Below are 19,979 nucleotides of genomic sequence, written 5' to 3'. Positions count from 1 at the left end.
TACTACTTTTTTCTGAGTGCAGCTAAGTGAAAATGGCAGGCGACGAGGGTGGCGAACTCTTGGAGGAATGGGGGAGTTTCTGGCGCTGGGGCTTCGAAAATGCTTACCTCGGCACTGTCTAAGCCATTGCAAGTGGCGTCGCCGGATTGGGCCAGCTTATATTCGGCATCCTTCGAGCTGAGCATGCTGGGGCCTCCTGCGAAGGGTACGAGTGTACGGGTATTAGGGCCCAAACAAAAGTTCATCCTGTTTGCCCTTTGGCTGGGGGGCAGGCTGTCTTTGACTTGGATGCTTACCCATCAGCGAGGAGATTTTCTCGTAGACAAAGCAGCGATAGCGCTCCTCGTTCGAAATGGCATGGTGGTGCGAGACGAGGCCGACCAAGTAGCGTGAGTTGCCGTCCTTCCAGGTTGCCAGGCACGTCAGCTCCTCCACTGCAGCGGGAGAACCAGAAGCAGCAGCGAGAAGAAAGGCAAGGAAGGAAGGAAGGATGTTCGTCTTGAGCTCCGGATGGGCAAGGCAAGGTGATGAGTCATTGTCACCGACGAAGGAGTCGGAGACGGACGCGGAGACGGAGACGGGGACTTACCTGTACTCTCGGTGCCCTGGACATCGGGGCAGGCCTGGAAGCTCAACAGGAGGCGACTCTCCTCCGTGCAGCTCTCAATGTTGGACACCGGCGACTTGCACTCCCCGTGGCCCCGGTTGTACGTGAAGATGAAGGGCCCTGCAAGAGGAATGGATGTAGAATCCCCCTCAGAGGGTCCCTGAACTGAACTCACCCTTGAGCGGACACTTGACCGGCTCGGCACTCTCCCGGAACAGCGAGTAGAGCAGGGCATCGCCCGGTATCTGGTCGCAGAGATTCTGTAAAGTCTCACGGCCCTTGCAAAAGTCTGGGGGACATGATTATTTTAAAAGCACAAATAAAAATTCAATTAATGCAAATCGCAAATTAGGCGGTCGTTGAACACAGAACACACAGAAGTAGGAAAAAATAGTAGAAGTAGATAGTAATAGTGGTGGTGGTGGTAGTAGTATTAGTAGTAGAAGTAGTAAGGCTTTAGTGGGAGCAGAGTAGGTAGTAGTAAACTGTACTAAGTAATAGCAAAACATTAAAGAAAGGGCTTGGATTGAAAGGAAGTCAAATCTACAAAGGGCTAGGGATGTGAAAAATATGTTTGTATATGGTATATATATTTTTTCATTTCAACTTTTGTTGAGTGCCGCACTGGAAGCTGCTGCTGGGAATTCTCAGCCGCGCCAGGGCCATCGCCAAGCATGCCATTTAAATTGCACAGAAATTTGTTTAATTAAGTGGCCGCTGATGTTGATGGTCCGGGAGAAAATTGCGCAAATAAATGACGAAATGGAGCTTTAAATCAGCAAAAATGTCGCAAGTCGAGCGTTGCGAGCTGCCTTTGCTGCATGGAAAGGCAAAAGACCAGAGACAAAAGGCAACTTGCCCCCAGTTTCGAGCTTCAAGTGCGGCACAGAGTGGAGAAACAACAACAATTTCTGTGGAAATGTGTAAAAAGCAGCGGTAAGTACAATACATAAGTAAGATAAGTATGTAAGTTCCAGAAACAGAACCAAACAAAAAAATAAATATATACATAAAGCAAACAAACCAAAGGCGGTAAGGAGCAACAAACCAAAGACTTATGACGTTCACAGAAGTAACTTAAAGACAAGAGTTTTTCATTTTCAGCGGCGCTTCCCTGGGCTGTGGAAACGCACTGCCCATCTTCTGTATTGTAAACTCAACTGAAAGGCACGACACGTTCAAAAATAACCGAAAAGCAAAAACACACACTTGGTTCATCTTGTTCTTCCGGCTCTGAGACCAAAAGCACGGGATATGGATTGGGATTGGAAATGGTGTGGCGGTTCTTTCGGGGAGCGGGAACTGGGAAACGAGAGGAGTACAAGAGGCGCTTAAGGTTGTAAAATAAGGTTATTGCCTGGTAGGGCTTGGTACATAAGATATCCGTTGCTAGAGCAAGCATAACATTTGAATCAACTAAAAAATAATAACAAACATTTACTCATGATGAATAAATTGGGTAATCGGTGGTTTCTGGTTTCTGGGTTCTGGTTTCGTATGGCAAACGCGAGAGATGTATATGTGTGACACATATAAATGCTTATATATGTTCTTTTGGTAAAGGGTCCTCTCTTTTTTCGTTTTCTTTTTTACTGGTAAGAGTTGTAGAGTTGGTGTAAAAGTTAATGGTAACTAAAATCCGTTTCGTATAAGTATACACCAACAGATACGGATACTGATACAGATACAGATACATGGGCATAATATATACATAAAACACATTCAGGCATTGTTCTCAACAGTACAAAATGTTTACAGCTAAAAGGCACACAACAAACGGTTTCGTATTTGGTTTTTGTTTAACTTTTCTTTCAACAAATCGAATGGTACTCAGTTTGTTTTCAATACACAGCAATACACAGGCTACGGCAAAGAACTTAAAATCAGGCACACGCAGAGTCGCAAAAAGAGGTAAGAAATTATGGAGATGGAAAAAATACCAATTATGTTGGGTAGTGTAAAAGCCAGGATATGCAGGATATGCACACGGGAGTAATCGACTGTATTGGGGTGTTGGGGCTCGGTGTTTTTCCGGGTTTTTGGGGACCGGCCTTGTGGCGTTTTTGAGTAATGATTGTAATTAAGTAGCAACTACACTTTATGAGTTATGCAAGGCACAAAAGAAAGGTGTACGGTGGGCGTGGCAGTGTCTGGCGGATGTATGGGTGTCGAGTGTCCAGTGTTTTATGTGGGTTGTTTTTCATATTTATTTTTTAGTTGGGTGATACGAGTGTGTTTGCGTGTAATGTCAAATACTACGGAGAAGCGTTTGTAGCATATATATGGGGGTATATCATGACAAGGCAAAAAACGACATCACAGACATGGAAAAACGCAAGAAAAAATGGTAAATAAATTATAATACTTTTGCAGTTGGTTTTCGGTATTCTCTTTACGATTTTTTGGTTTTTTTTCGGGTTTTTTTTGTAGTTTTTTCGTTTTTTTCCTGGTTTTGTGTTTTGCGGCCAGACTGACCGTTAAGCGCAGAGTTATATTAGATAGTCGGGCTAAATTACAGAGTAGTAGTAGAGCAGTGGCCCAAAAACATTCTAACGCACACGCACAACGAACAACAATGATAAATGAGAGACACACACAGCTAGAAAGAAGGGGGAACAAAGGATTGAACCGACCAACGAACGAACTAACGAACAAACGACACAATCGTAACTTATGAGTAACCGAGAGCAGAAATTGTTGAGTTTCATGTTAAAATTACATTAATTAAATTACACACATGTATGTACAGAACGTAGGGCGAACCGACAACTGAACAGAACTAATTAAACAACAACAAAGCAACTGAGGTACCGAAAACCGAAAAAAAGTAAAAACCAGGAGGAATCGAAATCAAAGGGACACGAACACGGACACACAGAAAGGAAGAACAACACAGAATGGTGAACCCATAGAGCAAATAGTAGTACGAATAGTAGTAGTAGGGTAGTAGTAGGTAAAGTAGTAGTAGGTTGTTAGGTTAGGTAGAATGTAGTAAGAAGAAAGTACAATAAGTAATTGATAAATGAGACAATTATACTAGCGGTCACCGGGCAGCCCATCCCAACATTTCATCATCATATACAAGATGTACTCGATATATATTCGTGGCCAAATACATATCACGTTTCTTTCATTTTTGGTTGTGGTTCGTTTTCATTTTCGTATCTTTTCTCTTAGGCATGTGCAAAGGAGCACAAAATTTAGCTGAAATCCTTTCTTGTTTTTGACATCCACGAAATTGAATTAGAAAACAAAGTATGACAGAGAGTAGGTAAAAGTAATGAGCGCATGGCTTTCTATACAGATGTGTCTCGAATTCGCTTTCGTAGGCTCTATGGAAACAAGTGAATTTTCCTCATTTAATCCTTTATTTTTATTTTTGATTAAAGCGAAAACAGAAATCAAAAGCGGGGTTGTGGGGGATTGGAGCTGGGAGTTCGGGTGCGGTTGGGTGCATTTTTTCGGGGATCGGACAACTGAAGGAAACTTAACAAACCGTTAAATGAAATTTGAAAGGCATTCTTTTTGAAGTGGAATGGGCGTTGGGGTCGTACGATTTCCAAGAGCTTGGCAGACTTGACGATCTGATTAGGAAAAACAAGGCAAAGAATTATGTATATCGAAAACATGATTAACCATAATAAGGAGATTTACAAACCGTTCGCTCGGATCACAATCAAATTTGAAGTTTCAAGTGAGGAAGCAATGGTGAACTTAGAGGTATGGGGAATATATTACAAGTGTGTTTATTATGTACATCTCTTCATGCACCGCTACCAATCTTGGAAATCCTACATTCCGCTTCGACTCAAGCCGAAGCTCCAGATTTGGGTTTATCTTAAGATTCTTTTTTTTTGGTTTAGTTTAGTTTTAGTTTCGCTCGCTCATGGTTTTACTGTACAAAGTTGATGATGATTTTTTGTTAGCAGTGGATTAATATAAACATTAATAATCATAATCATGTACAAATACAAAGAGTTATATATAATAGTCAAAAAACAAAATCAAAGCGTCTCAATTGGTGACAACGAACAGTATCTCGAAAGTAAACTCAAAACAAATCAATCAGTAGTAAATATGTATGTAAGTATGTATGTACCAACAAACAAACACAATTAAATATCTGTACAAGAGAATATATGGAATTTGGACCTTTATTTACAGCGTGGTGTGTTATTGTCATTGTTCATATTCACATTTCTACAACTGTCGTTTACGTTGGGGTTTGTTGTTCCTAAATCAGATTCGGTTACGGGTTCGCGTTCTGGAAGCGCTTCTGGAGCCACTTCCGGAACCGCTTCTGCTGATGACGATTATTTGATGTGGCTACGAGAATTTATGGATTGCAGTTCTGTCGAATTTAGTTTGGTTTATGGTTTGCAGCTCTCTACACTCCCCAGATTATTCGGCAAGGGGCCCAAGGAGGAGGCCAGGCAGGCAAAGATAAGTGAGCCGGGCATAAAAATAATAAATAAGTATCAACAAAACACAGAACCTAGCCGTAGCCGTAACAAAACAAGGCATACAAATTAAGACGAATGAGGTTTATGGCACGAATTTTATGCGCACACAATACTAGATACATATAGACGGCGTGTATCCACGAAATTGACAATGGAACCGAACCGTGGCGGATGGCAAATAACCGGGCCAAAGTGGAACCGACCAGGATGCCACGGTGTGCTGTGCCACGATAATGGTGTGGGGGCTCTCTGAATGGAGCGACAACAAATTAATAGAACAAACGGGCGCCGACGACAACCAAAACGGGCAAAAAATGAATGAGCACATAAAATATTGCATAAATAAATGAAATGAATTGAAATGAAAATGGCAATGTGAAAATATATGTATGGCGAGTGTATGCCCGAGAGCACGCAAAAACAACAATTGGCAACACGGTGTGTGTTTGGCCAGGAGCGTTGAGAGATTTCCTTTTTTCTGGCGCTGCTTTTGTTGTTTTTGGGCCAGGACCCGGGGAAAACACTCGAAATTGGTTGACACCCCGGGCGCCTGACGCCACCGAATCGCCCCGGAATCGGAATCCGGCTCTGTTCCCGGGTGTCCCTAGGTAAATAAGTTTTTATGCTCGGCATTCGGTATTCGCGCTATATGCACATACATACATATATAGGCGGCGAAAACTGTACGAACTCACGCAGGGGCTTTCCGCCCCCACACGCCCCTCCCAAAAAAAAGGCGGAAAGGCACATGAAAATGCCAAAAACTATATAAAATAAAATAAAACTCGGTGTCGGACTAGGTTTGGGGCTGGGTTCCTGGGTCCCTGGCCCGGCTAACAAATTACCCAGTCAACGTCCAGGTGGAAACTCCCACCCAACCACCGCCCCCATCCCTTCGAACCCCTCCCACACGCACGCCCATGGCACGGCAATGCCCTGTTGGGTGTGCGTGTTGTTATTGTTGATGATTTTCCCCACTTGTTTCTCTGGCCTTTTCGGGGGCTCGCAGAAAAGGCATGGCAAACATTTTTACCGACATTTGATTAAATTTAAATATCCTTGCACCGAAATTGGCGAAAGCGTGTCCTGTTAGGTTGTAACACCAAATAATATAAAGCAAATTATGAGGGCGCAAGGAATGCGAATATGCAATGTGCTGAACGCCCAAATAGATAAACTCATAATAAATTGCCCCAAAATATGGGAGAAAAACATCCAAGGCAGACTGCAAAATTATCGTTGAATATTTTCCCGAAAAAATGGAAACTCAAGAAGCAGCGGCGGGGCAACCCCCTTAAAAACGGAAAACTGAAAACAGAAAACGGCGAGTGCTCGGATGGCGTAGTTTTGCTTAATTATTTTAATTATTTTCATATACCGCCTACGCTTTTGCGCTGCAATTAAAACGCTGCGGCCTGGCCTTCATTGAGTGCCCATCACCATCGCCATCGCCCCTTCGTTTTTTATTCCCAGGGTTTTTCGCTTTTTTGCGCAGGTGGAGTGGCGGTGTAGTGGAGCTGGAAGTGAAATTGGTATGCAAATGCTGCCTGCCAGCCCGTCACAGGCTACACAAAATGTCTGGCTAAAAGCGCTGGGCAAAATAAAAAGCGGTAAACATAATTAAGGGGGGTGGCATCCAGGGGAGTGCAGGTCGAGTGGCTAGTGATACTCCGGTACTACCGTGTGTAGTTCGTACTCGAAAATGCAATTTAAATGGCAGTTAGCTAACGTCCCCAAGTACGCAATTGCTTTTGATGGCTCGCATTGGATTATCATTGATGCCAATGAATCGAAGGATTCAGATTCAGGTTCAGATTCAGTAATCGGGCAGCAGACTCTTTCATTTGATTGGCAGCTCGCTTACACGCACTTTGCAAGCCGTGAGCACACACTCGCCGTCAAAATAATAAGGACAGTACTATTTGTGAGCCGAAAATGGGTACATTTTTGTATCATCTTGACTATTGGCATCGATAAAAGAAATATAAAATAGGCTATGGCATCCTGGAAACTATTCCTTACTAGGCTAGGTGCCTAAAAGTATGCAGTAATTTCATATAAACTCAAAATTACAATAATTCGTTCAGATAGACTTCCATCCTTTTTTACTGCATACTTTTAGATATCTAAAATAACATTTAATAGTAATTTCAGAGCACACCCTAGAAAACAATTTGGGGTTCTTGATTTTGTTAACTAATTTACAGACGGCTTTAAACACCTAGATAATTCCATGGACCTACGTCAGAATAAAAGCATCCCACTGTCAGCTTTGTCCCAATTTGTACCTATTATTTTAAGGACCAGTGTGGCACCGCATGTGTGTGTGGAAAACCTTGGATATCCTTTGATGCCCGACACGAGTGAAAACGACACTACATTAGCCTTATAGCAATTAACAAGGCTTTCCCTGCTAATCCCATATGTACAAGTTTTCAGTAATTGAAACTGTCGACTGTCTAAGCCCAATTACAGTCTGCCAAGAGCCGGGTTTATACACATTGTTTCCTTGTGTGTGCGTGTGTTTTCAGGGGCATAAAAATGACTGAAACTGTCGTAATTGAAAGCAACTTTATTACGCCGTTGCTGGAAATTCAAATCTCAATTCAAAGCGCATTAAAATGGGCAAAATGTAAAGGATGAGCCCAAGCAGCAATTTCAGTTTTGCCCGCCAGGCTTGCTCTTTTATCCGAAACTGAAATTTAATCTCGTGTTTGTGCGCTTGTGTGACAATCTAAACAAATAATGATTTAATAAAGAACACGAACACACGCACGCAATTCCATTGTACTATTGATACCATTGTTTTACGGTCTGCTAATCAAAACCAACTCGACCCCGCCCACGCCATCGGTTGGGGTCGGGGTCGGGGTCGGGGAGTCCCCTGAATTATAAATGAGACCTAAAACTCTCGTTTAATATTTAAACAAAATCAAATCAAGGGAAAAAGGAAGGCGGGCAACACGAGGCAGCCAAGACAGCCGTCAGCCAGTCAGGCAGTCAAACAGTCGGACTTGGAGCCCCGGCTCTCGGAAATATCAAGTGGAAAATATCAAACTGTGAGGAGCTCCTGGGTTGGGTGGCATGGGGGCGTGGCCTTTTTCAAATGCGAAGCCAGCTCTCTGACTGAGCTCTGGGCCAAGAGCTCGCCACTTAAACTAATTTGATTTCTATTGAGGCAAACAAATAATAAATAATGAATTTACATTTCTATGCGTGTCCGGGCGGATTGCGTTGCCATGACGGATCTACAGCTACATCTGCTGAATCCGAGTACGAATCCGCATCCGAATCTGAATCCGAAGTCTTGCATTCTATGCCGCGTCTGGCAACCCTTCGGTTATTTAGGTTTTTCCCTGGTAATTAGGTGCTCTACAAGCTCACCGCCGCCTGATTAAGAACTAAGCGGATTAGAGCAATTAGCAACGAATTATGGATGCGAACAGAATGTTTGCCAGTGGGATACTTTCGCCGTGGGTAATTGCTGCGAGTACTTCGCGAGTCCCTTCGGATCGCCGTGAGAACACTTTGACACTCGGTGTCAAGTTTCCAATTTCCATTTTCGACCTATAAATAAATCATGGGCACAGCGAGTTAAGTGAGTGGGTTGTGAATGTGATGCCAGATAAAGCGAAAAAAGAGGAGTATACTCGTACATGGGCTGGAGGAACTTAGGCAATAATTCTTGGACTGCTCGCCAAAGTACTGGAACTTATTGGAAATTCAATACACTGCCTCTGCCGCCAGAGAGTTGAATGGGCTTTTGTTGGGGAAACTGGTTCAAGAGTTAACACTTTAATACTCGGTTTCTGTAGGATCGTCGTGTCCGGTGTGCTGGTCTCTGGTACTGGGTGTTGGTCTCTGGTTTGCTTTTGTCATGATTGGAGGTGAGATTTATTTACAGATGAGTGGATGGGTCGCATCTCTGGGGGCGCAACTAAATACAAGTTTGTTTTGTAAATACAAATGTGTGGGTGCTCATTTGGGGTTCGGTTTTTGCTTTGTTTGCTATACAGAACTATACAGATGGGGAACAAACGCGTAACGAACTGTACAAAAACTTAGCTGCGGCTGGTAAAAATGTACAAAATTTCAAATATGCAAATTTCAAAACCAAAATCCAATCAAATTTCTCGTGTGTGTGCACACCTCTGTTTGTTATTATTCATCTCTGGATGCTTTTGAATCAAATACACACTGGCACACACTCTCTCACACGTATTTTAACTCTGAATTGCTCCAAATTGATTTCCAGTTTGTAGTTTCAGTTTTAGTTTTAGTTTGGGTTTTAGTTTTGGTTTTGGTTTTGGTTTTTAGGTTCTGGAGAGATCTGTTGTTGGAGTGGTTGAAAATGTTGAAGTAAGGAAAGTATACATATCATATAAATATTGAATAGAGTTTGCAAATATATAAGGATATATATTTAGATATATGTAAATGTTTGGTAATAAAAAATGGGTACGGAACAAACAATTTGATTTTTCAGTCTCATGTTTCGTTTTTGTTTTACTTTTTTATATATTTACACAATTTGTTTTCGCTGGTTTTGTTAATTATTTACAGTAAAGGTGAAACGAAAAAGGCACAAAACCAAGAAGAAACCAAACGGAAAACGAGAGAAACAAAGGTTCTTAACTAAAACTGGTTATAGTTTCCTGTTTTGCCTTTTCTCTTCTTTTATGGATTCGATTGGGGGTTTGCCTTTTTGTTCCGATTCAATTGGATTTGGAATTAGAATTAGAAACAAAGCCTGCCGCCTGCTTTCCATTGTCTAGATGGTTTCGTATTTTGAATCTACTGAGTTGCGCTGGCCCTCGGTTTCGATTTCGGGCTCGCTGGTTTCGGTTTCAGTTTCAGTTTCAGTTTGGCTTAATTGGTGGCTCTGTTGGGAGGGGTTAATCTGCTAATCCGCTAATACGCTTGAAAATCGCAACTAAGTGGCTTAATTGGATTGACACTAACTTTGGGTAGTGGGTATATTAATGGTGGTACGAGTAGTTTAGGTTGTAACTTTGCGGTATAAATTGCAACGTGTGTAGGTTGAGGGAGTATACAGTTGACTTTGGCATTGTTATCGGCTTTCTAGGTGGTTATATATATATTTTTTGTGGTTAGTATGTACTTCTTGTTGATTGATAGATTGAGTGGTTATTCGTTGTTGATTGATTGCTTGATTGCTTGCTTGATTAGAGTGAGGTGAGTTCGAGATATACAGAGAGAGAGGTAGAGAGAGGACCCTTGCCATGACAAACGTAAACAAAGTAGAGTTATTTTTATTCATTTCGTATGCAGAGTAATTGTTGTTTGAGACTATTTACAAGTTTGGTTTGGTTTGGTTTCGTTTCTTTTTTTGGTTTTGTTTTGTATAATTAACCGAAGGTTGCATTAAATCATACACGAACTGAACCCAAAACCAAAGAAAGTTCGAATGAAAAAAGGAAACGAAGAGTAACCGAATAGAACTCATCAGAAGTACCGAAATAATCATCTAAGTCCTGCGTTTGTTTTGTGTGTGTGTTGCAAAAAGAGTTGTAAAACTGAGAACGTGTTTTCATCTTCTTTTCTTTTTTGCTTTTCAGTTGGTCACTGGACAGAACGAAAAACTTTTGTATTCTCGTTTTGAGTGAAATGAAAATAGCGCTTAAATCATAAGGTTAGGTTAGTCATGTTGGTTAACTAAGGGAGCATTTCGAAATGTAATAGGTGGAAATGATAACAGATAACTGGTATTGAGATAGCGAGTTAGGAGATAGAGTCTTTGTATTTTCATTTAGTTTGCTTGCTTTGCTTATAACTTATTTTAGAGAGAGATAGAGAGATATAGAGAAAAATATAAAGTTAATGCTTACAATCATTCATATCGTCATTGGATCTCATTATGTACTGATCCGATGAAGATAGTCTTGAATGCCCGTTCGTATTGGGATGAGCTCCCCCCCTATGATCACTTTGCTTATTAGAGCTACGCATCGCCAGTGCAGATGGGTTCGACTGATGCATATACATACTATCACCTTCGCACTCACTTTCTTTATATTGGAGCACATTTTTATGCTTCTCATAGATAACCAGGCAACGATGACATCCTTTCCTAAAAAAGTTTTTGGTTGCAACGAAAAGTTTTGTATTCGGTATCGGTACTTGGTATACGGTATACGGTATATATGGTATTGCATGTAAATGTTATAATGGTTATGTGGGTCAATATTCATGGTAGTTGTTTCTGGTTTCTTTGGTTCTTTGGTTCTTTGGTTCGGTGGTGCGGGATGTGTTGGCTTGTTTCGGGTTCTTGGCGCAATCGACAAACAAAATGGTTGGCAAACTAAGGCTAAGACTTTGACCGGGCATTCTGAAGTCCCTCCGTGTGTTTGTGTGTGGAAGGTATCGGAAACGAAATATCTTATTTACGAGTAAATGTGTTACTGGGTGCAAAACAAGGAGAATCACACTGAGGCGTGTCCCCTCCGGCTTCTATCGAATATCCTTTGATCCACTCTTGCCAAACTGGTAGGTACAGAATCAACATGTTATGATCCCAGAAGTGGGGCCCAAAGTCGAAGGTGGGAAGGAGTTACGTTTCGACTTTGTCCACGCTTCAGTTGGTTATAGTCGATTGAAAAGCGATTACTAAGTTGATGTTATATTTCGAGTAGAAGTAATTAAATGATCATCGAAAGGAACTCAAAGGACGTACACTTAATAACGCAAGAAACTCACAAAATATATATGTTGTTGAAAAGTGATGTAAAAATATTTGGAATACATATTTATTCGTATACGTAAGTAGATAAAGTTTCAAAATAAACAGTTTCATCTGGGTTTTGTTTGATTTTTGACTGTGGTTGGGCGACATGTAGGGGGTCTGTTGGTTTCCTAGTTGGTTAGATATAGTAGATGGGGCTCGGTTTGGTTTCGATGTGTTTACGATATTTATTGGTATACGACAAAAACTTGTACAGAACAAAATGAAAGCAGCCGGAGGAGAGGGCGTGGCAGCGAGTGAATAAAATATGAATACAATGCCAGCCCTCGCCTCCAGCAGCACAGCAAAAAGGCCAATACTATTTAAAGAGTAAAAGTTAGGCAGCGGAAAAATCAAAAAACATTTTCACATTTCAGCTACAACGTAAAAACTTAGCTTACGGATAGGATTATTCATATGTTTATTAAGTATTTATAAGCATAAACATGGCAAAACACAAAATTCAAAATAAACTCCACTTGGGAAACTCAATGTTTGCCTTTTTTGGTGGGTACTTCTTGTTCTTTTCGCATTAAGGAAAGCAGCTTAAAAGGGTTTTAATTGTTTTCCACATTGCGCTTTACGACTAAAAAACATTCATACGAAAACAAAAAGGGAAATTCCAGACGAAAGCAAAGGGAATGGAAAAGGCATGGAAAGTCGCAGTACAAAAAGCAATTTTCCTTTAAATGTCTTTGGTTTTCGTTTCGTATCGTAAAAAAGGCATCGGAAAATGAGCAGCATAAAACACAGCTGCTAGGTAGGAGAATTGACGAAAGAGTAAGACAGACGCAGAGTAGTCAAAAGGCAGATCTTTAAATTAAAAACACAATACGTGGGTACGTAAAAGGTTTGATTTAGTTTTAGCTTTGGCTCAGTAGCATTTACTGGATACTGGGTACGGGTTACTGGGATACACAAACACAGGCACGGAAGACTATTCTATCGGGCAATATGTACACGTAGTAGGGGACAGAGAGATAGATGGGATAGATGGGTGGTTTTTGCCTCGGTACATGACTGGCTCTTGTCAAACATCCGAATTACGAGCAGCGCGTTGCCTCCAAGAAAGAGCCCTGCACCGGAGCAGATGGAGTGTGGATTGCCGAGGACATGGCCGTGGCATGGCAGCACGGGGCGGCATGGTGCGGCAACAAACCCGCCTAGACTCTACTCTTCTCAAACCCGTTTCAAAGGCAGAAGTTACGACTAGGAGCAGCGGCAGCAGCTGGCAGACGGCGGCAACATCAACAACAACAGCGGCAACGACAACGCTCAGCGATAACGTTGACGACAGGTTTGAATGCTGCACTGAGAAAAACTACTGCAGGAAGATCAGACCATAATCTAGCCCTTCTAGAATGCCTACAACTAACTTTGACAGCGAAAAGATACATTTCCTTTCTAAAGAAAATTTAATCTCTATGGTCCTGAATTATCTAAGCTAATCATATAATTTTATTTACCTAATAGCAAAACCATTCTTAAGACCTTTCAATCCATTACTTAAGAAGTTAAACATTTCTTTAAAGCCACAAAGTTCAAAAGCAAATTTAAAATATTTAGGGTATACCCATTTATAGTAATTTGGTTAGTATGGTATTTTTTTAAACTAAAACAAGAAATACCATTCATTATGCTTTCCAAAAAATAAAATACTGTAAGACGCTAGATTAGTCATATGTGCTCTGAGCTTAAAATAAAATTTCTTAACATAAAAGAGTTCATGTGTCAATAATATTACTTTAGAGCACCGATGGCATATTTCCAATGTATAAAATCTTTCATCTTTGTCAATTCTCACTCCAATAGATAGGTGCTTCTTTTAGCCTTATATTTCCTCCAAGTGCAGCTCCCTTTCCCATGCCTCCTGCCGCCGCCGATGCCGCCGTCGCCCACCCCTCGCTGTTGTCTTTGGCCAGCACTCCACTCACTCCGGTGTGCTGACTGGCTTCTTTTTAATGAGGTTAGTGCTGCATTTTGCCGCCCGTGCGGAGGGTCCTCAGCCTTACCTTAACACATTTTACCAAGCACACACACCTTCCTCAGTCAGAAATGAAAACTTATTCAATTATAGGCACTCCTCGACAAAGGGACCAACACAAAAATATGCTGTACACATAGATATACATGTAACTAAGTGGGGAAAGTAAACCAGAACATCTCATTTTCCTCGGCCTGAGCCAAAAACGAACGAAATACTTATTTCGCCAGCCAATGGATCGAGTATCGGGTCGAGAGGTTAGCATATTGTTGTTAGCAGGCGGAGCGGGATGCACGAGCCCCGACCAAGAGCAGGGCCCTGTGGATCCCGGCCGGAGAGATGGTACTTACTCGTCGACAATCAGATATTTGTTACCATCGGAGGCCGCACACCTGCCGCGATAGCTGAACTGGGAGCCCTTGATGTGTATGGACTGCTGATAGCCGGACAGGAACCAGGAGCCCTCCCATCGTGCCGGAAACGTGCAATTTGTGGGCGCTGCAAGCCAAAATACACAGTAATAATTTATTAATAAACGACTTAACCATTAATGCATTAAGATATTATATTCCAATTGCCTCCCCGTGGACTGCAGATATACGAGTATGTGTACGTATTTATGTATGGATGTGTACGGCTGGTGTGGCCTCAATTGCGCTCATTGTTCATTTAGGAGCCAGCCGTATAAGAGAGCAACCGCAATCTTTCCCGATGAAGTGCGTTTGAGGCACATTTATTTACGAGTAAGCCCACAAAAGGCACTTGTTTATTGATAAATTTAGATTTCGGTTGGCCACTTTCTTCGCCATCAGCTCGGCATCGTCTCTAATTGTATTGTCAAGTTTTCGGTGCCAAGATTTGTGGCTTTTTAATTTGTAAATTGTTTCAATTACTATTATGATTGTATTTAAGTGCGTGCGCATAAGGGGCCGCAATTTACGACCCTCCCGATGAGGAGGAGTTGGGATATTCCACCGGGCTCGGGCTAAGGGTAGCAAGGGTAGGGTACACGATTAGGGGAGGGCAGGCGCATAAATAAGTTGAACAAGCCAGGCAACCAAAAACTGCTCGTAATAATAATAATGTCACACACAGATACGGACGCACACACACTCGGGCAGCAAAACTACCGAAATGGCAATTGTGAATATTAAAAAAAGAGAAATGGAAAAAAGGAGCCGAGCTGAACTGAGCAGGGAAATGGGAAAGGCGAAGCCAAAGTATAGAGAAAGAAACGTAAACGGAAAGTTAGCTAACGGCATGCCACACTCGCACACTCGCACACCCGGGCAATAAGTACTATGTGCCGCACAATGGGTATAGACCCGCACACGGATACATATAGAAAATGGTAAAACCACCCTCTGAGCCGTACACATAGCTTAATGTTTGGGCACGATTGGCAGCGGCAGGGAGTTTCGGTTCTCAGCTGGGAGTTGGGAGTTGGGCCGTTCAGGAGTTGGGTGGTGGGAGGTGGGAGGTGGGATAAGGGTGGCGGTACTGATGGTGGGCAGGCACCGGAGCGGAGACGGAGATGGCGATGCCAGGCGGTGGGTGTGGGAAACTCGGAACTGCCAAGTAGCAGTTGGAGATGGAAATGGATGTGGACGAGGATGAGGATGAGGAGTCGGAGATGGAGCACGGTCCGAGCCCAGGCTACGCATTCAAATACAGAAAACTCGCAAGGAGAGACGAATGTGCGCACCCGAGCCAGAAACAGAAACACAACCAAAGGCAAAGAGTTGATGTGCAGAGTGAGGAATTCCATCAAACTGGGAAGTCTTGCTTAAAAAACCAACTGAACTGTTTGATAACTCTTTTCTCAACACGTATTTTAATTTGTTAGTATTTAAATTGATTACTGAGTAAGACAGTAAGATTGTATAAGATTCTAGACTTAATAAATAATAGTTTTCCCTCTGGCCCCTGAATGATTTCAACATTTGCTTCCTTTTGCTGTACATACAACGCTATATTTTTCAAATCCCCCAACTTAATCCCTTAACAAAGGCATCTAAGCCGTAGGTAGTTGTCTGTTTTAGCTATGATAGCAAATAGGTAACAAATTGCCTTGCTTTGAACACAAGTAAACTAAAGCATGAAAATTAGTACTTGCTAAAACTGAATTTTCCTAAAAATAACTATCAGAAACAATACAGGTTCGATTACTTCACATTTGGGCATTACCTTGAAACCACAAAGGTGTGCTATATACGGACAAAGATACGGACAAAATAGTTAACAACTATTTTTAAGTAATATCGTTTTACCAAAGTTATATATTATAGGAATTCGATAAGGCTTCATAGAGTCCTTTACAAATAAAAGAGATAAGCAGATAATAATTCACAATTTAATTTATAAAACACCATGTTTTAAACTGATACCAAATTGTTTCCTGTGCAGTAACGGCAGCCACAACTACAGCAACACGGTGCCACACACACAGAGAGGCGTGCTTACAGCGATACACATTTTATTTTATTATTCCTTGCCTTTCTTTTATTTTACTTGTTCCTTGTTGATTCCATTTTTTGCCTTTGTTTTTACATTTGCGGCAAACAAAAGGTACTCATGCGCAGGATCAGCGCAGCGCTCTGAACTCTGAGCCCCAACTGAGCCGCAGCTCAGACCTCCGACTGCCGTCGAACATACACACCATGTAGCCATGGCTCTGGCTCTGGCTCTGGCTTTGGCTCCACGAATGTACGAACATACGCAGGAGTGTGTGTGCTGTCCAATGACTTGTGCTTTTTACGGGCCGCACTCGCTGGGCTGTCATAATGCGGCCCATACGCACAGCGGGCCGCCTGTTGTGCGAAAAGTGTAGCACACTTTGCCGGGCAGCCACCGCCCCGAACGATTCGAGAGTCCCGGAGTCCAGAGTGCCGGCGTTCCGGAACCCGAAACCCAAAACCCAAAAGCGAAAACCCAGAAACCGAAAAACCACCCCCCGCCGACGAATAATTGTTTCGCCAATTTCAAGTACCGTGAATAATTTTCCAACATGATTCAATACTTTTGCCTGAGTGCCGCAGCGAGTATGGTATTGTTGCTGCCGCAACACATTCAGCGCACGTTGCCCTTCGTCCTTAATTCGTAATTCGCTTCCCCGCATGCCCTGAACCCCCTGAACCCCCTGAACCCCCGAACCCTGGAACCCTGAAAAATATGCTGCAGGACAAGCTTAAGTAAATACAAGCTAAAAGCAAATATACGACATAGACCACGACCGACTGACTGGCTGACAGACGGACAGACAGGCGTACAAATGCGTATAGACAGTTGAAATGACGGACGCGAGCGCGAAAAAGCGGGCACGGGGCTTTTCAGATATATTTTCGGTGTTCCGTGTTCGGTGTGTTTTTCGTTTGGATTAGAGTGGCTCAGAAAGAAACACACAGAAAGGTATGGGGGAAAAAACCGGGCAGATGGTGGGAGTACCGAAGAAGCTTAGGCGACAACAAAGCGAAATGAGGGGGGAAGCAAAATAAAATAAATATGCTCAAAGAGTTGCTCCTCACAATGGATCTGGATCCCTATAAACTGACAGTAATCAGGTGCATTAATCAAAATAAATCTCGGGGAGCTCTGCCAGCTGCGAGGGGAAGGTATCTTAGGGCCTTTTCCGACACATACATATGCTAAACAAGGCATGGGCGCGGGCAAAAGCCACCTACCATTTGAATTATGTTCAAAACGGAGCTAGATTTTACCGAATGAGATGGGTATCATTTTGAAGAACCAAACATTTCCTTTATTGTGATTTTGCAATGGATCTAGAATATCGCTTTTAGATAAATATATTTTTGAAGAACCAACTATTGAAATTTTAGATATTACAAGTTGTGATGTTTTTTTTTATAATACTGATTTTACTTTCCTTTTTCAATGGATTTGATTTGGCATATCGCAATATTTCCTTCACCGCACCAGAACTGAATTATACAGTTTAAGATATAGAAAATTCGTTATAATTCCTAATGATTGCCTAGCGCTCCCCATTATTTCCCCCAGTATTCAATTGAGATTGACAGCGAGAATATTTAACACGATATTAATTATGCACTCCTCCGTCATTTGTGGTTCCTGTTATGACAAGCAATTTCCTATCGCTGGCAACGTACACTTATCTTATCTACGATGATCTATAATGACAACTTCAACGCGCTAACAACTCCTTAACCCAATTATGTGGCCCACACTTATGGGTGTGCGCAATTTGAAGAGCTCGTTCGTTAGGCGCTTCTGGCGGAGTGGGTTGCTGGGAGTAGGGCTGGGTAGTACGTACGTTTGAGGGAGCCATTACTGGACCACCCCTATCGACTGGCAATACGCACCCCGAAGCGAGCAGACAAACACTTATTCCGAACTCAAAGACCATGACGCTTCGGCCGCTGCCTTTGCCTTTGCTGTTGCCTGCGAGACTCATTTGCGTTTTGGGCTTGGGTCTGGATTTTGGACTTTCGTTTCGCAGAGGGACAGCTGCGTTGCTGGCGGGGATGGGGGCGGGGGCGGAGGTGTAGGTGGAGGATTAGGGGCGGAGCAAAATGCTTTTGTCTAACTTGAGTGAATTATGGTCAGCGGTCGGCGGTTGCTGGCTGTTTGTTTCGGGCAATTTCCGTACAATTTGCCACTGCATGTTGCTGTTGCCGGAGCGGCTGTTGCTCATTGTTTTTCTGCCTGTTTTCCTTTTTTTGGGTAAATTCGCTCATGGAGAAACAGTTGAAACGCAATATACGAACGCAGAACTGCGGTCACAAACTACTTATGGATTCAATTGGGCATGACCGTTCTTTGGAGGGGGTGGAGGAGTGGCGCGAGGGTTGAGCCGCCAGCTGACGCTCTGTTGCGAGTACAAATTATGCCACAAAAATTAAATGTAATGGGGATGGGGATGGGGACTGGGGAGGATTCTGGGGTCCTGGGGTCCCCAACTTAGCTGGGCCACTTTCTTGGCGCGCCAAGTGAAATTATAAATTCTTATCCTAGCGCTACTTATCGACGGGGGGCTACTCACCATCTTGCCGACCGCCCCAGCCGCTCACGGACGTGGCCAGGAGGAGCATTAGCAGCGGTCCCAGCCAGCTTTTTGTAGACGTCATGGCCAAGCAGCTCCTGCTCCTGCTCCTTCCCTGCTCCTTCGGTGTTGTCCCCGCGGGGAAGCGGGTGGATTCGTGGTTGTGGGTGGGGGTGGGGCTGTGGGTTCGGACGTGGGTGGTGCTTCCGTTGCCCGGCAGCAGATGCTGCCACAAGAACATCAGCCACGTAATGCCGGAAAGTTCCGCGGCCTGGCCCCGCCGATCCAGACTAATATCACCGTTAGAGTTAAAGCACCTACATTCATCATTCTCTTCATCATGCGGCAATGCGGCACCAGTTGTGCCCCTTGCCGTTGTTTTCGTTGTCGTTGTTTGCGAATCCGCCAGTACTCCTTGTCCGGCTCCTGCTCCTGCTCCTGCTCCATCTCCTCCTCCACCTGCCTCGTCCATTGTTGCCGGGCTAGTGCTGATTGGATTTACCTGGGCCAGCGACGCCGCAGACGCATGACTTGGTCCTTCGCGCCGGATTCGCTCACGTCGCCAGCCTCGCTTGGCATTGCATTCCAAGACGCCCTCAGCCACTTGCCCGTCCCCGCCTGCCCCCAGAGTGGGCATAACTAATTGCGACGTCTGCCGGAGATCGGTGCAGCCATGCCCCGCTGCGGCCACGGGTAACTGAATACCCGGCTGCAGGAATTTCCCAGACCAGGAGGAGGACAAAGTGGCGGCCGTTGCTGTTGCTGTTGCTGCTGTTGCTGCTGCTGCTGCTGCTGGTGTCAACGTCGCCGCTGAAGCATGTTTATCATAATTTTTATGTTCCCAGCCGGGCGGACAGCAGCTGCCTTGGCTCAGCGTCTGGCTCCTACTCCGACTCGTGGTGCCGGCCGCAGGCACATGCTTACATGGATAGCAGAAAGGCGGTAAATAGATTAACGACGTTGTTCCTGCTCTCGTCCTGGATGTGCATGAGGCTGTGGCTGAGGATGTGCATGTGGATGCGGAGCTGGTGGAGCCTGAGCTGGAGCTCGCCGTCCTCAGTGCCGCCTGCATTGGTGGCGGATGTGGCTGCCGATGCTCCTGCTGCTGCTGCTGCGTGTCCTGCGGGCACAGAGACAAGAGTGGAATATTTTATTATTATAAA

The 19,979-nt window shown here is 43.6% G+C and overlaps 1 protein-coding gene across 2 annotated transcripts in view; it reads right to left on the bottom strand.

Moving 5' to 3' along the window:
- The window catches only part of LOC108027191 (uncharacterized), a 32,224-nt gene that overhangs the window by 5,192 nt on the left and 7,053 nt on the right, over window positions 1–19,979 (bottom strand). The window contains exons 2-8 of one of the 2 annotated variants that reach the window (XM_017098492.3): window positions 18,817–19,936; window positions 14,147–14,294; window positions 10,920–11,161; window positions 783–896; window positions 590–727; window positions 297–434; window positions 108–196 (exon numbers count right to left, since the gene is read on the bottom strand). In XM_017098492.3, the coding sequence (XP_016953981.2) occupies window positions 108–196; window positions 297–434; window positions 590–727; window positions 783–896; window positions 10,920–11,161; window positions 14,147–14,294; window positions 18,817–19,936 (1,989 nt within the window). The remainder of the gene's footprint in view (window positions 1–107; window positions 197–296; window positions 435–589; window positions 728–782; window positions 897–10,919; window positions 11,162–14,146; window positions 14,295–18,816; window positions 19,937–19,979) is intronic. The other variant, XM_017098493.3, reaches the window with a different exon arrangement.

The sequence above is a fragment of the Drosophila biarmipes genome, chromosome 3R, assembly GCF_025231255.1.
Source record: "Drosophila biarmipes strain raj3 chromosome 3R, RU_DBia_V1.1, whole genome shotgun sequence".
Lineage (NCBI taxonomy): Eukaryota > Metazoa > Arthropoda > Insecta > Diptera > Drosophilidae > Drosophila > Drosophila biarmipes.
Note: the sequence above shows the minus strand (reverse complement) of the source record. Positions and strands in the feature narration are given on the sequence as shown.